The sequence below is a fragment of the Labrus bergylta genome, chromosome 10 (assembly GCF_963930695.1).
Source record: "Labrus bergylta chromosome 10, fLabBer1.1, whole genome shotgun sequence".
NCBI lineage: Eukaryota > Metazoa > Chordata > Actinopteri > Labriformes > Labridae > Labrus > Labrus bergylta.
Genome location: NC_089204.1, coordinates 11,260,201 through 11,274,672, shown reverse-complemented (window position 1 = coordinate 11,274,672; position 14,472 = coordinate 11,260,201). Strand labels below are relative to the sequence as shown.

Here is a 14,472-nt window from a genome sequence, read left to right as displayed (position 1 = left end):
GTTTAAATTATAAAAATGACATCCTGTTAGTGATGATATAATCAGGGGTCTCTCCCTGTTCCCTGACATTACAGAACCCATAATCACACAGGCATACACAGGTGTGTTAATATGGTCACATGACTAATCATCACAATAGAGATAATTCCAGGTCATAGAAGATGGGTAACAGAAATAAATAGAATAAAAACAAAACATGTTGATAATCTTGATGTCACGTTTGTTCTTTAATCGTTGATGGTTTTCACACAGACCAACAGACCTGAACATAAAAAGTATTCCAGTTCTTCACAGTATTGCATTTTGCACAGTGTTGTACAGACTACAGAGTTTTTGAGTGAAGGCACGAAACTAGAGATTACTTCTTCAAAAACGAAAAATCCCTACAGACAAACGCGATGGACTGAAGGATATCAAACTTGGCGCAGATCAACAGATTTACACAACATAAAAACTAACGTCATCTCTACCGACTCACGGCAAGAAAAAGGTAGACGTGTCAGAATCAAACTAACAGATAGGAATACGTGTTTGGTTATGTGTTCACACTCTTCTCAGGCTTTTTCTTCTCTCTCGCTCTCCGTTTCACAACTCTTGCACTTTTTCCCCCAAAGCATTTCAAACCACAGAAGTAATACGTTTATTTTCCACACTCGGCCAAACCTGAGCATGTAACCTGCTGATTGTCCAGTATACAACACTCCTGCTCATATCAAGTCCACCAGCTGCAAGCTAAGTGCTCTGGGTTGTTCTAGTGCAACTTTCCTTCAAATACTGTACCACTAAAAAAGACCTCGCTCTGCTACAAAAGTACACATCGTACAAGATAACAGTATTTTATAAGTACTTTTTGCTACATATGAAGCATGCTGTAACAATCACACAATAGCTACATATGTAATAGTAGTAGTGGGGCTTCCTCATGCATCTTCCACCATCTCTTCAGTGAGCCAGAGACACACCACAGGGAAAAGTGCACACATTCCTCTGCACGCACACTGGCAACAATTAAGCTGCTGTTTGCATAAAAACCCCACAACTCTTGTTTCAGGGAGTTTTTCCCAACAGATTTATGAAACATGTGTTCTTTAATAACATTTGACAATGACCAAAAGTATGCATGCACATGCCCTCCTTAAAGGAGCAGTGTGTAGAGATTAATACGTTCTTGTGGTGAGGTGTAGAAACCTAAAGGGAACCTTGCATATTAAGTCATGTTGACCTTATAGGATTACCACAATGCATTTCTACACTTGAGACGATTGGTAAAAAAGGATTTCATTCATAGGTTGCTATTGTTGTAAACACTGTGATACATAACACTCACAGAGGGAAAGAGTACGGCTGGGAATCTTTGGGTGTCTCACGATTCAATTTTGATTCTTGGGGTCATGATTCGATTCAGAATCTATTTTCGATTGAAAACAATTCTGGATTCATGATTCAAAGTCTATTTTTTTAATTAGTACATTTTTCAGGATCTACTCCAGTCATCTGTGAGACTGGCTGAATTTCTTGTTGCTCCATTTGGCATTCTACTGAGTTAGAGAGCTAGCCTTAGCACTTAGCAGTGAGTGAGTGACTAGCCAGTAGCTTCCTCTACAGAGGCCGCGAAGTGCGGACGGCGAGACGGAAGGTGTTTAAAAAAAACAACGATTTTTGGAAGTTATTTTTTAAATCTCAGAGGATAAGAATCTCGATTATTACATAAATCAATTTTTTCCCACCACCTCTAGGAAAGAGTACGGGGGAAAAGAACGATGCAAGCATCTCAAAGTGTAGAACTCCAAAGTGTAAGCATAACAAGTTTAACACCCTCGTTTTACTATCCCAATGTTTCCAATGGTTTCTCCACAATACACACCGGCCCATTGAATGTCATGAAAACTTAAAACAATGTTTCAGCAATAATGAAGACAGGGATTTGAGAAGCTTGATATTTTGTGTATAACTAAATGGTTCCCTCATGTATATGAACAACTAGTTTCTAATCTGCTTTTTACATGTGTGCATGGTGCGTGACCAAAAACCTTACATGGATCCTTTCAACATCAGAAAAACAAAAAACTCAACTATAAGTCTAAATTTGTAATTTTCTGAGCACCACAGGTCACATATGAATATTTGAATTACTTACAGACACTCCAAGGAGCAAGATTTATAAAAAAAAAAAATCAGAAAAACCGAGTCTTGGACAAATCAAGTAAAAAGATAAGAGGTACCACTTTGTCCACAGGGGGGCACCAAAATCAACCCAAATTGAAAACTCCTCACAATAGCTTTAAAAGTTTATATACCGTAAAATCCAGTTTTATAAGACACACTTTTAATAGCTATTTTCCAACGTGGGCTGCGTCTTATACATCGGTGTGATTTATATTCCATATTTTACGGTATACATATATGTGTCATTTACTATTTGATGAAAGTAGATGTCCTGTACATATAATGGTTGATATTTTTAAGCAACTGAAAATCAAAGAGAAATGGGGTTTTTAGTTTACAGCAGCAGTGGCAATTCACTCCTGATCATCGGCACAGAACCTCACAAAGTGCAAAATCATCCAACATCAATTTCAGGATCAGGCTTTAGTGTGTGGAAAGAAGCTGGGGAAAGTAAATGACAAAAAATTCAAGCTTACGCTCGGTACTGTCAGGGAATGTGAAGCCATTAAAAATAGGAATCCCTAATACTTTCCAGGCTGTAAAGCAGAATACATATATAATCTATGTAATGTAGTATGTTGTTGGTACAGTTATAGTTCAGACATTATTTGTTAATTAAACTGATAGAAAACAATTTGGCTGAACAAATTGGCAACTTCCAACAGAATGGGGTGAAATCATCGGGGGACAAAACTGCTGGTCAGGTCATTGATAAGGGTGCCTGCAAGCTCTATTTACAAAGATTTAAGAGTTTGCTTTACCTTATTAACGCCAATTAGAATAGCCTTTAGAAGAACTACAGCTAGAGGAGAAAGTAAAGAATCATGGTGACCCATCCGAAGAGAAGCAGTACACCATGATGCATGAAAACTATACACAGACGCTTCTTTAGTTACCCATGTTCAAGGCAAATCCTTGAAAAGTCTATCTTTCCAGAACCTGAAGACACCCTCGTTGAACACAGAAAAAGATTTTGTCTGACCAAGATCAATGTTTTGCCAAGTTTAAGTACTGAAAGACTACTACTTCCACTTGACGATACATATAGCTTTGTATACAAAATATCTATTAACACTGTCGACAAAACCTAAACCAACGACAGCAAAGATACATTTTACACCAAATACTGTCTTTTACATTTACATTCTTATCATTGTATGAGTGCAAAGATGACGTGTAAACAGAGATGGTACATGATGGTTATAGAGAAAGGAATGACTAAACAAGCTTTCATGAGCTGTTTAGTTTTACTGCAAAGTGAACTGTTTGCATTCACGGCACTGTAAGCCACTTTGGATGAAAGCGCTGATGCAACGTCATTCATTTAGTGATCGGAGTATCTCCACCCGTTTCTGTGTGAATGAGCGCCGGTTCAAAGTCGAGTCAAACGTCTGGTCTTTGAACACGGCACCTCTTCAGTGTGAGCTATACATTAACTCGGTGTACATTCGTTATATGTTTGGGGTCCTACAGACCTGGGGCGAAACCTTACCCTGCATGTTTCAAGGCTTCTTTTTTTAATCAGGCAATACAGTGAAGAGTCAAGATTCCGTTTTCTAAGACGGGAAGCAGGGAAAACTGAGTAAAGCTGTTTGTCAGGAAGTTTAAGGGCAAACTACAAGAGGAACCCGTTCATCTTTACACTGGATCTGCATCTGCCTCAAAAACAAGCTTCTGGTTTCTCCAAATGAAATAACTTCAGTATAACTAACTTAGAAATAACTAACAGTTCTGTAAATATATCGACACATACAGTTTAAGGGACATATGTATAATATATATTCATCCAGATAGCTTTGCAGTTGTTTGAAGGTGTATGTTTTCTCCGTCTAACTGTGCATTTATTTATTGTGCAAAGCTCCGCCAACAAATACTGGACAGCGTGCAATTGATGATCCTCTTCTTGTCTTGTTGAAGATATATAAAACTATAGAAGACAGTTGGGATATTGTACCTGCTCTGCTAAGTATCTGGTTTAATTCCTCGTTGGTAGCAGTATTGGTTGGTGATCGGCTACTGAACCAAGACTGCCAGAATCCATCAAATCACAATCTAGTATTTTCCAGTCAACATATCTCATGTTTTACTCGACGTTCAGTCCTTAGACAGCATGTGAATAGGTGCCAAAGCTCTGAACCATGAAGCCTCTTTCAATAAATGCCAAGAATGACATGCAGAGTTTATTTGACCCAGGTCTGCTGCCATCAAACTCTGTGTCTGTGCTTTACAAACCACTTCAGGGCTGGAAGGGGGCTACATGACGACATCTTCATTACAAAAAACGCTCCACTAAAGAAGAGAATATTAACAATTCTATATACAGTATAACATAAGAGCAACTCAGTTTGTTCTCATGTGACATTATGACTTATTGTATACTTTAAAGGAGTGGCCATAATTGGTTGAGAAGGAGGAGCTGTGAAGGAGTGAGGGGTAAGCTTTGGCCTTCAAAGCACAGACACAGTTTGGATGACTGGACTGCTCGGGAGTATTTTCTGAGAACCAGACCGGGATGTAAAGGTTCAACCAGAGGAGAGGAAGTGTCAGAAACATCACTGGGATCTGTTCACCCCTTGTTCTGTTGGATTCACAAGGATCAAAATCATTTAAACCATTTTTTTTTGACATTATCAGACCTCAACAGTACTTCAAACTGAAATAAGAAGATGACTATAAAAGTACATATTTACCTGAAATTTCCTTGAAGTACACAGGAGAGGAATCAGACAGAGAGCATCACTATAGACTGAGAGATGATGTTGTAATGGATAAAATGATTTGTGCTGAGACATGAGAGAAGTTTGAATACTGAACATTTACCTACACGTACACCCAGTGTAACACTTTAAAATGGTTTCATTCAGTATAAAAATCTGTGGAAAAGTGCATCTGCTAAACAAAGTGTTGGCAATAAAAAAATCTCAATATCAACTAGAGTGTTCATGACCACGATGGCATGATAATGTGACATGCAGTAATATCACTTATTGCATTTTCTTATTTGACCCTGTTCCGATGTAGAGTTAAACCTTATGTCTATGTCCTCAGCCTGAAACTGAATTTAAAAAATTCAATATTTTTTCTGTATTTATCCAAATCAGTTGACGTTATGTTACATTATTTCATGTATGAATGAAAATACACTGCTCAATACAATTAAAGGAACACTTAAAGGAGTAATATGTAGAATTTTATGACAATGTTCACACTAAAATATCTAAATAGTGATGGGACGTGTCTTCTCCCGGCGCCCGCCATGATGAGCCGCCAAGACAGACAGAATGTTTATAGTTGCTGTGGAAACACCGGATGCTACATCAAAGACAGCTGCACAAGGCAGCGGGAGCTGCTACTGAAAGCTGCCGTACTGTTGCTATATGTGCTGCTGTGATAAAAAAAACGTCATGTAAATTATACTTGGATGTATCGTCGGTGAACATATTCTCTTCCTCAGGTTGGTTTCACTCGTTCGTCTTGACTACGGTCAACAGAGAGAATCACTCCCATGATGCCCCGCCAACCTCTAGTACATCTATACATGTGGTTGCAAAAAGATTTGCTGTGCGTATACATGCATCAAGCATTTAATCAGAATAAACTGTGCAGAGCTGTCCTGTTCCTTACTGTTAACTAACATAAAAATGTGCTTTAAGTGGTGAGAAATGGATCTCTGTTCAGTGTTCAGTAATCCTTTAATGATTTAAGCAGTGTATAATATACATATTTTTGTCCTGGGACTTAAAAAAAGGAACATGTTTTACTTTAAAATGTGTTGTATTTTTTAAGTCCTGATAAAGTTGTTTTTGTTCCATTGGTGAACATTGAGACATGAGAAGATTTCTGAAATTTTGCCGATGTGCATACAATTTCATGTCTAAATAAGATACTTGATTAGATTTCATATCCCCGTTGAAGTTATAACCTTACATGAATTTACAAAAGGTTATTTAAAAAACATCACTATGGCTCAGAAATTGCTTTTATATTGCCGTCCTGCCAGGTGAGGGATTTTGTAGTAATCTAAGCAGAAAAATTCCATCTGTCCTCTTCTCATCCAGATTAAATTGTATTTATTGTGGTAATTTTCTTGATATTAACAATTGTTTTTACTGGAGGAGGAACCCTTTCAGAGCTGAGATTAATTACCCCAGAGAAGCTTGATGTAAATGTGACCTAATATTTCTTTTCCACAGGTTAACACACTGAAATAATAGTGGTTGTTGAATATAGTTTTACCCGCTGACACCCCCTCTCCTCTGGTGCTTCTCCACAGTTCTACGCCTCGTACCCGGCTGAGCGGCGCCGCTGGTGGTTCCAGATGTCGTCTCTGTGTTCGGGTCGGCAGAACAGCCTGGATGACTGGGCGAGCCGCTCCCGGTGCTCCCGCTCCCTGTCTCGTTCCCCACAGGGTTTGGAGAACGGCGGACAGCCACCAAAGTGTGAGGAGTGAGATCTGTTGTCATGAAGACCAGAAGAGGAAAGCTGACCTCCCGCCGACCTGGAAATATCAAATGATCACAAAGAAAAGAAAACACAAAAAGGATTATTGAATGCAAACCAAACCGGAATTTACAAATCATCACTTTGGTCAAAGTTACAGAAAAACTTCTTATGGGTGCCTTTCAAATGTGAACCTTTTCCCCCAATAGACTAACATGGGACATCTTCAATAACCAAATCAAAGTTTGGACGCTAACACTGCAGTACCTTGATTGGCCACTAGGAGGGATCTTCATGAAAAGTGGAAGCCAACTTGTAGTTATGACTTCGCTGATTTAGTGGTATTCATTTTTAGCTTAATTTAACGGCATCTTTAATCGTTAACTTTGCAGCTACAATCAACTGACAATTTGAAAACTATGTGACAATGATATGAAGTTTCTGTCCACATTTATTCTAAATTTGAACACATTTTCCAGAAGATTTTTGGGAAGAAAAGGCTCATTAATGTCATCTACACACATTTTGTAAAAACCAGTCGGGGTTGATGCAAATTTTCCTGAGAAGCACACAACAAGATGCTGTAATTTAATAGCTCAAGTCAAACCTCAAAAAAATTGAAAAACTGAAGCTTATTTCACATTAAAATTATGCAGCATTACCTAAATAAAGCTCTACCGTCACTCAGCAATAGAAGTTTTACATTGAGCCCTACAACATAATGTTGATGTAGAGCTACAAGAGCTAATATATTTTCCAGTATTTGTTGTGGTGTTGTGGAAGAACAAGAGGCACAATATGTAAACATGCTGCCCTGAAAGGAAGGAAAGAAAAAAGGCTCAATGCTGTTGTGTCCCGACGGCTCTGATGCTTTGCAGTGACACCGTTTGACCTCTGTTACTACCTCCTATACTGGCCTAAGCTTATTCTCCACTTATACATATATGAATATAAAGAAAAACACTCTTGTTCATGATGCACAGATGACTTACACCAACCCCAAAAAACACTCTTTCAGCTGCACACACACAGACACACACACAGACACACACACAGACACACACACAGACACACAGGTAATCCTTCTCCAGGGACTGAGTGGAGGGACCAGGTGATACATAAATAGGGATGAATTACACGTGATGGTAACAGGGTAATCCGACAGATGACGAGAGTCCTCATCAATTATTTAGCAGCCCCTGTGTTAACCTTTGGCTTGATTCAGAGGGACAGCAGACCAAGCAGCTATTGAATGAATGGATAGAGATACAAGTTACTGTGCAGTATTTTTAAAACCCTTATTTTATACTCTTTATTGATCCTGAGGGAAATAAGACTCTTCACTTTGTCATTGTGAGACACGCTTCACTCACTCACACCTGATGCCCAAAAGCAGAAAAAGGAAATGTGTCTGAGTGAGGGGGCTGCACACCGGGACCGGCTCCCTGAGCAGTTGTGGGTTTAGTGCCTTGTTAAAGGGCATTTCCGCAGTACTCAGAGAGTGAACTTGCAACTCTGCAGCAACCAGTCCCAAATTCATATTTGGCCTGTACAGGGAACTCGAACCGGCCTGAGCTACTGAGCTACTGAGATACGGCTGCTTGTGGTCTAATTCACTATATGCTAAAAAGTTTTAGAAGCTCCAGCTAACAGCCAGAGACAAATGGCTGGAACAGGATCGAGTGCGCCCCTATTGAAGACTGTTACATCAACATTAACAGGCTTATATAGTCATCTAAGGTCGCTTTCACATATGAAGTCCGGTGAACTCTGTGTGATTCAGGGGTGAAGTTGTAACATTGTTGCATTTTTCATTTGGTTTGTTTTCAGACTGTGTTTTGTCAAGTGCACCAAAGCCTGTCAAATGTCGTGTATCATAGCCACCAGCCACTTGAAGCTGTAGTGCCGTCAGTAGCACTATGACTCCAAAAGAAAACAACAGGACGGTGGAAGAATGACACCCTGTAGCGCGGTGCAGATGGGCAGTATTTTGATCTATAAAATGGAGACAAAGTTATATGTCTTCTGTGTCAGCTTAAACTGGCATATCGACCGAGGCAATGTGTAACCACACTTAGCACAGGCAGGTTAATGTTAACCTGCAATGAGGACTGGTGTTGTTAGCAATCCCAACGTTAGCCATGCTCGCCAAATTCAACCCACAATGCACTGCATTTTGGTTGACTTCCCTTGTTTGGTCTGGAACGTGTTCTCACCTACGGCGAACCTAACTTTGATGCACTTTGAAACAAGCCGAGACCCCCAGTTTTAAGCGGATCAGAGTTCAGTTCTTTGGTCAGCACCAGGGTTCGTTTGAGCATTCACACCACCCCAAACCAAAAGAACTATCTGACAAAGCGTACCAGAGTTTGTTTCAAGCAGCTTAGCTGTAAAGTGTCTAACAACAAAATAGAAAGAGGCCCTAAGAAAATGTACCTTTATTTAAGAAATAAGATCAATGATTTGTTCTAAAGAAACTCATATGGATGACATAAGAGAATACAATCTGATGAAGTATTAAAAGTCAGCGCATTGCTTAAGAGGGAAAGTAAATTCTGATGCATTTCAAAATGAGTTTAGTACAGTACAGTACAGCTCTTTTGGTCTTTATTTAAAATAATTGGCGCCTTTTGAACTTTCCAAAGAGTTTCCACAATAAGACAATTCTGCATTTCCTAAAAAAGGGTTCAAAATGTTAAGTTTCCGACACACTTTGTCCAGTGTTGCGCTGCCCTGGCTTAACTTATAGGCTTGTATTTGAAACATTACAAACAAATCATTCATTTTGTTTGCATTACAGGGTTACACAAGACCATACCAAACAACTAAGTGCAGACTCACCTGCTTTTAGTGATTCTGTGAGGTCCATTATCAGTCGGCTGCTGGTACTAATGTGAACACAGAAAAGATCAAAGGTCAGAGTGGGTGCATAGAAACAGCACTGTACTGACATGTTGATGCCCCCTCAGTTGGTTTTGTTGTTTCTTGTTTCCAGGGTGTGGACGCTCACTGTCATCACTCTTATTAATACATTCAGTTCATCAGACATGGCATTTGAAAACATCTGTGTTGCTTTGCACAGACTGAAATATGCCACGTCACTGTAGTTGTCAAATAGTGGAGAAAAACCTGCCCTGGGTAAGTTGTTGTACCTTGTAGTGGTTGCACTGTTGCAGGCTGCCGTTGACCTGGTAATACTCCACAAGTCTCTCGGCCAGAGCGATGCGTCGCAGCAGGTTCTCGATGAATTGCTGGATTCGAACTTTCCCGCAAGTCTCCTGTCGAGCTGCCGCTTCCAGAAACTTTTGTATTGTTATCACCTCTCTGGAATACAAACAAGGCATTGAAAAAGCAGCACTTTAATCAATCCTGTTGCTCTGGAGGAGCCCTCAAAAGTTTGAGAAGTAACCCTAACTATGTAGTTCATATGAAGAATGAACTACATCATTCGGTAAGATTATGAGGTTCCTGCAGTTCAACACGTACTTGAGACTAAAAAGTCAGGTTATTTCTGCCTCTGCAGCTTCAATTGTGTCTCCTGTAAGTCTCGAGACTTCACTAGATCTCTGGAGTAAACTATGTCAGCAGCATCACAGCTAAATGTGGTTCCAAGAATGTAATGTCAGACTTTAAGGTTCAAAGTCTGTCCTTCTGTTTCTTCTCTGCGGCCAGGTTTTCGATTCCCATCGATCCCCAAGAGATCATTGGAATTTCCTTTCTTTCTCCATACAACCCCAACCATCTGCTTACCTGTCCCCACTGCTCTTGGCAGCCTCTCAGCAGAGTGTTTCATTTCACTCGCCAGCCTTACTAAATATACACCAGATCAGTTCTTGTGCTCGGCTGCCAGTCCTTTTATGTGTTGTGTAGCTTTGTTCCTGCTCTTTATGTTTTTTTGTCTCTTAGATTTATTTGGCCTGTACCTTCCTTCCTGATTGCTCACTCTTCTGTTATCTTCTCTGCAGATCTACCCAAGACTAGCAATGACCACTTTTCCCAACAACTCTCACAAAACTGAATCCCTTCATCACTTAAGGACTTTGAGTTTCCCCCTAAGTCCTAAGGAAGCGCAGATCCAGTGCCTTTTTTTACCTTTCTCGGCGTTCCAACTCGTTCTCTGAGGCATTTAGCTGTTCCCTCAACGCGGCGATCACCATGACAGCCACGTCCACCTGCCGGCTCAGTGACCTCTCCCTGTTAGCCACTTCCTGTCTCTCCTGGGCCAGGTGCTGTGAGTGAGCTCGCTCACACAGGAGCTCCGTGTCCGTCTGGGCGAGCTCTGTGCTCACCTTGGCCAGTCGACGCTGCATGGTGCTGTCGGCCGCCCTCAGGATGCTGGCCAGTCGCCGTTGAACTGCGGCCGAGGCTGCTGCCGTCTCCAAGCCGGTGTATGAGTTCTGCTCTGGTGGTTACCGTTACAGAGACAAGAGGTACTGTTACTGTAACCACGACTGTTTGAGAAGATCACATTTACATTACAATGAATTGACAGAATGTGGGGTAAATCTACCCTGCACACAAACATGAACAATACATTTCAGTATTGAAGATGTAAAATACATCATTTAAATATAGGATTTTAAACAGACATTGTCAGTATTTACAGGTCAAAGAATTGTACTTAGATATATATCCACAACATTTTTAATCCAGACATTACAGTGCATGAATGTAATGTCATTGCTGGTTCCCTGGTGGCATCTAGTTTAAATAGCCATGACATGTTCAGTTCTTGAAAATGATAAACAGCCTTGAGCTTGTATGGCGCTTTTCTAGTATTCTGACAACTCAAAGCATTTTTGCATCGCAGGTCATACCTACCCATTCACACACACATTGATAGAGGCTGCTGTGTAAAGTGCCCAAGGATACAAATCGGATATGTGGCTGCAGGATCTGGGGAAACCTCAACCATCCAGTTGAGAGACAACCGACTCTACCACTGCCGTTGTTCCCCATCACTCTCTTTCGCCTTATTTGCTAAGATCTCCCTTCTGTCACTATTAAATAAAAGCTTAAAAAGTACTAAAATAACAAGTTAAGAACTTGTTGGAATCATGCAGCACTGACTCTTTCAGTACAGAGCAACAGTCTCTCTCTCTTTGAGTCACACAACCCCAAACTCTGCACATCACACCTCTTCTCAAGGCCTACCTAATTCATTGTCTGTTTTCTGTTTCTAATTTGCTCCGGTGGTGTTGTTGTTGTTGTGTTTTTGTCTTGCACACGAACTGTTGTTACAAACTTTGATTGTCTGAATGTGTGTTTCAACAGAGCACTTTTCTTTAAACTGCCTGATCAACTCTCAGATCACACTCTGCACATACTGTTTACTTATTTAGACAAGAAACTCTTCTCCATAGACAAAACAAAATGACTAAGCATGTAAGCCTGAACGCACCAACCAGCTCCAGGTCTAGGTCCAGGTCCGGGTCTGGAGGGGGGCCAAGAGGAGCAGGAGCAGGGAACAGGAGGTGATGGAGGTGATGGTGGTTCAGGTGATGGTGACCTGCCTCTGTCTTTTTGTCAGACATTTTGACATCCATTTCATTTCTCCCACCATGTCTTTCTTCACCTTCATTGTCCTCATCCTCCTCTTCTCCAGCATCTTCATCCTCAGTCCCGACTTCCTGGTCGTCTTCCTCATCCTCGTCTTCTTCATCAGCCTGAGTACCCACCCCGACACTCTGTGTGCGTCTCCTCGCAGAGCCGTAGGAGTGGAGGTATCCGCTGTCTCTGCTGTCACTAAGGGAGCGGGCGTGAGGTGGCCTCCCCATGCTCTGCTGCCCCCTGCGGGTCGGGAGGCTCATGTCGTACCAGGGTATCGCAGCAGTCAATGGGTCCGGGAGTTTGCCGGTGATGCTGAAACCACCGGCGGTCACGTCCGGCGAGCGGTATGAGTGGCGGTACTCCAGGTGCGCACGGAGTGAGGCCAGGCTGCCGAAACGCTCCTGCTCACCGCAGCGGGGGCAACGGAAGGGGAGGTCACGGGAAGTGATGGAGATGGCGCCACAGGCCTGGCCGTTCCTCTCCAAAAAGAAAGAACCAGAGCCTCTGGAACACAACCTCTGCTGCATCACTCTAAACCTGGAAAACAAAGAAGAACATGACAGCAATCAGAGCGGAAACTAATATTAAATCAGTCAAAAAAAAAAAAAAAAAATCTCTGATTCCATTTTTTTTAAAAATGTTGTTCCAAAAAAAATACACTAAGAGCAAACAATACGCCCTGTTAATTGAGATTCTCTGAAGATTTAAAGCTAGCAATTTATCAATACATCTAGAGAGAAGGAAAATTGACATACTTTCAGCTGTGACATTATTGATTATTCAATCAACGGAATTATAAAAGCCAATTATTATAGAGCAGTCAATCTTTACATTTTTTTATATCACCTATAGTAAGTGCAAAATAATAAATATCAAAGTATACCAACAAATGTATAAACAATGAAAGGACTTGTTTACAAAGTGATGCATAATTTATGTGTTTGCATCACTAATGATGGAACTATAGTAAATATATCATTTATTCTGCTGGGTGGCTTGATCATTAGAGCACATTAAAAATAATAGCATTAAATGCAAATAGTTATTACAATAATGGTCTTGGAGTAATATTCACCAGCACAGATTTGTATTTATATTTCTGGATCACATTTGCATGTTCAGTTAGTTTTCATTGCTTTGTAAAAACAAATACTCTAAAACTCCAGAAATTAAAATGATCTCCTTGTGATGATGAGCCATCATGTAGCAAAAACAGCTACAACCACAGACTGTAAATAAACAATTATATTTATATCTAATTGTTAAATCTCATTGAGCCAACATGAATAAAAGCCAAAGAGGACAGACAGGTGACCTGATCAACTAACAGCGGATCTATTTAGAAAATAAAGCTCATTATTCCTCCACATCACATTTAAATAACTAAGCCTTTAGCATTATTAACCAGGTTAGCTCTGTACAGGCTAACGCTAGCTAGCTAACAGAAACAATCGCTGATTCATTATTATAAACTCGTTAAGGTGCTGCTCTTACCTCCTGCACTGTAAAGGTTTTAAATCAACCTGTAGCCGTCACTGTGTGAAGGTGTCATGTCGCAGATAGGGACAGACTATGGGACAGACAGCATCCCGCATGATGTCATTCATTCAGGAGAGACGGAGAACATCGCTGTCAAGACCAGGAACAATAACACCAACACATCCGGTTTGACCCTTCAAAATTAAATCTGGGGTGCTAGTGGAAATATTACTTCCGGTTTTGAATTTCAAGCTCTCTTTACTGGAACTCTTTACTTTTTTTTAAATACATTAGGCTGTTTTTTGTTTTTTACTTTTCTTGTAGAGTTGCACCAGTGCTTAAAGCTATCTATCTATCTATCTATCTATCTATCTATCTATCTATCTATCTATCTATCTATCTATCTATATCTATCTATATACATCCTGCTTTCTTTGATCAGTCAAACTTGTTACTCACTAAGAATATTTGCTGTGGAAACTATTTTAAAAAGTTAAAAAAGTTGGACTAACTTCATCAGTCATCCTTGGCAGCGGTTCCAAGCATTGAAAAAATAACTTTAAGAAAATATGACATTGTTGTGGTTGGTCTTGTTTGCTTTTGTAGGCCATATAGAGGCGTCAGTGTTATTATCAGTCTGTTTTACATCCAACTAAAATCTTCCCACAGGAGATTTTTACAAGGACAAGAATACAGATAAAAAAAAGTTATTATTAAGTTATTTTTATTTACACCTCAAGGAATAATAGTGACCATTTTACCTTCCTAGTCTGTTTTCCTGCATTTGTAACTATGTTTGTCTTGTCCGTCTCACCTTTGTCTGACCATGTGTGTATT

At 40.3% G+C, this 14,472-nt stretch overlaps 1 protein-coding gene across 1 annotated transcript; it reads right to left on the bottom strand.

Annotated features, from left to right (window-relative positions):
- Positions 1 to 206: 206 nt before the first annotated feature.
- Positions 207 to 13,787, bottom strand: znf365 (zinc finger protein 365). Its single transcript, XM_020626866.3, has 6 exons — positions 13,651 to 13,787; positions 12,008 to 12,693; positions 10,699 to 11,008; positions 9,759 to 9,930; positions 9,448 to 9,494; positions 207 to 6,664 (listed from the first exon to the last, which is right to left on the bottom strand). Exons 2-6 carry the CDS (start codon positions 12,681 to 12,683, stop codon positions 6,442 to 6,444), a joined length of 1,428 nt encoding a protein of 475 aa, XP_020482522.3. The 5' UTR covers positions 12,684 to 12,693; positions 13,651 to 13,787; the 3' UTR covers positions 207 to 6,441.
- Positions 13,788 to 14,472: the final 685 nt, after the last annotated feature.

What these genes read in the sequence shown, in the direction of transcription:
- znf365 (XM_020626866.3), bottom strand. Translation starts at nt 12,683, where the DNA reads ATGCAGCAGAGGTTGTGTTCCAGAGGCTCTGGTTCTTTCTTTTTGGAG. An exon ending in CCTAGACCTGGAGCTGGTTG is followed by an intron (nt 11,009 to 12,007) that starts GTGCGTTCAGGC and finishes GGTAACCACCAG; the next exon opens with AGCAGAACTCATACACCGGC. An exon ending in GAGTTGGAACGCCGAGAAAG is followed by an intron (nt 9,931 to 10,698) that starts GTAAAAAAAGGC and finishes TTTGTATTCCAG; the next exon opens with AGAGGTGATAACAATACAAA.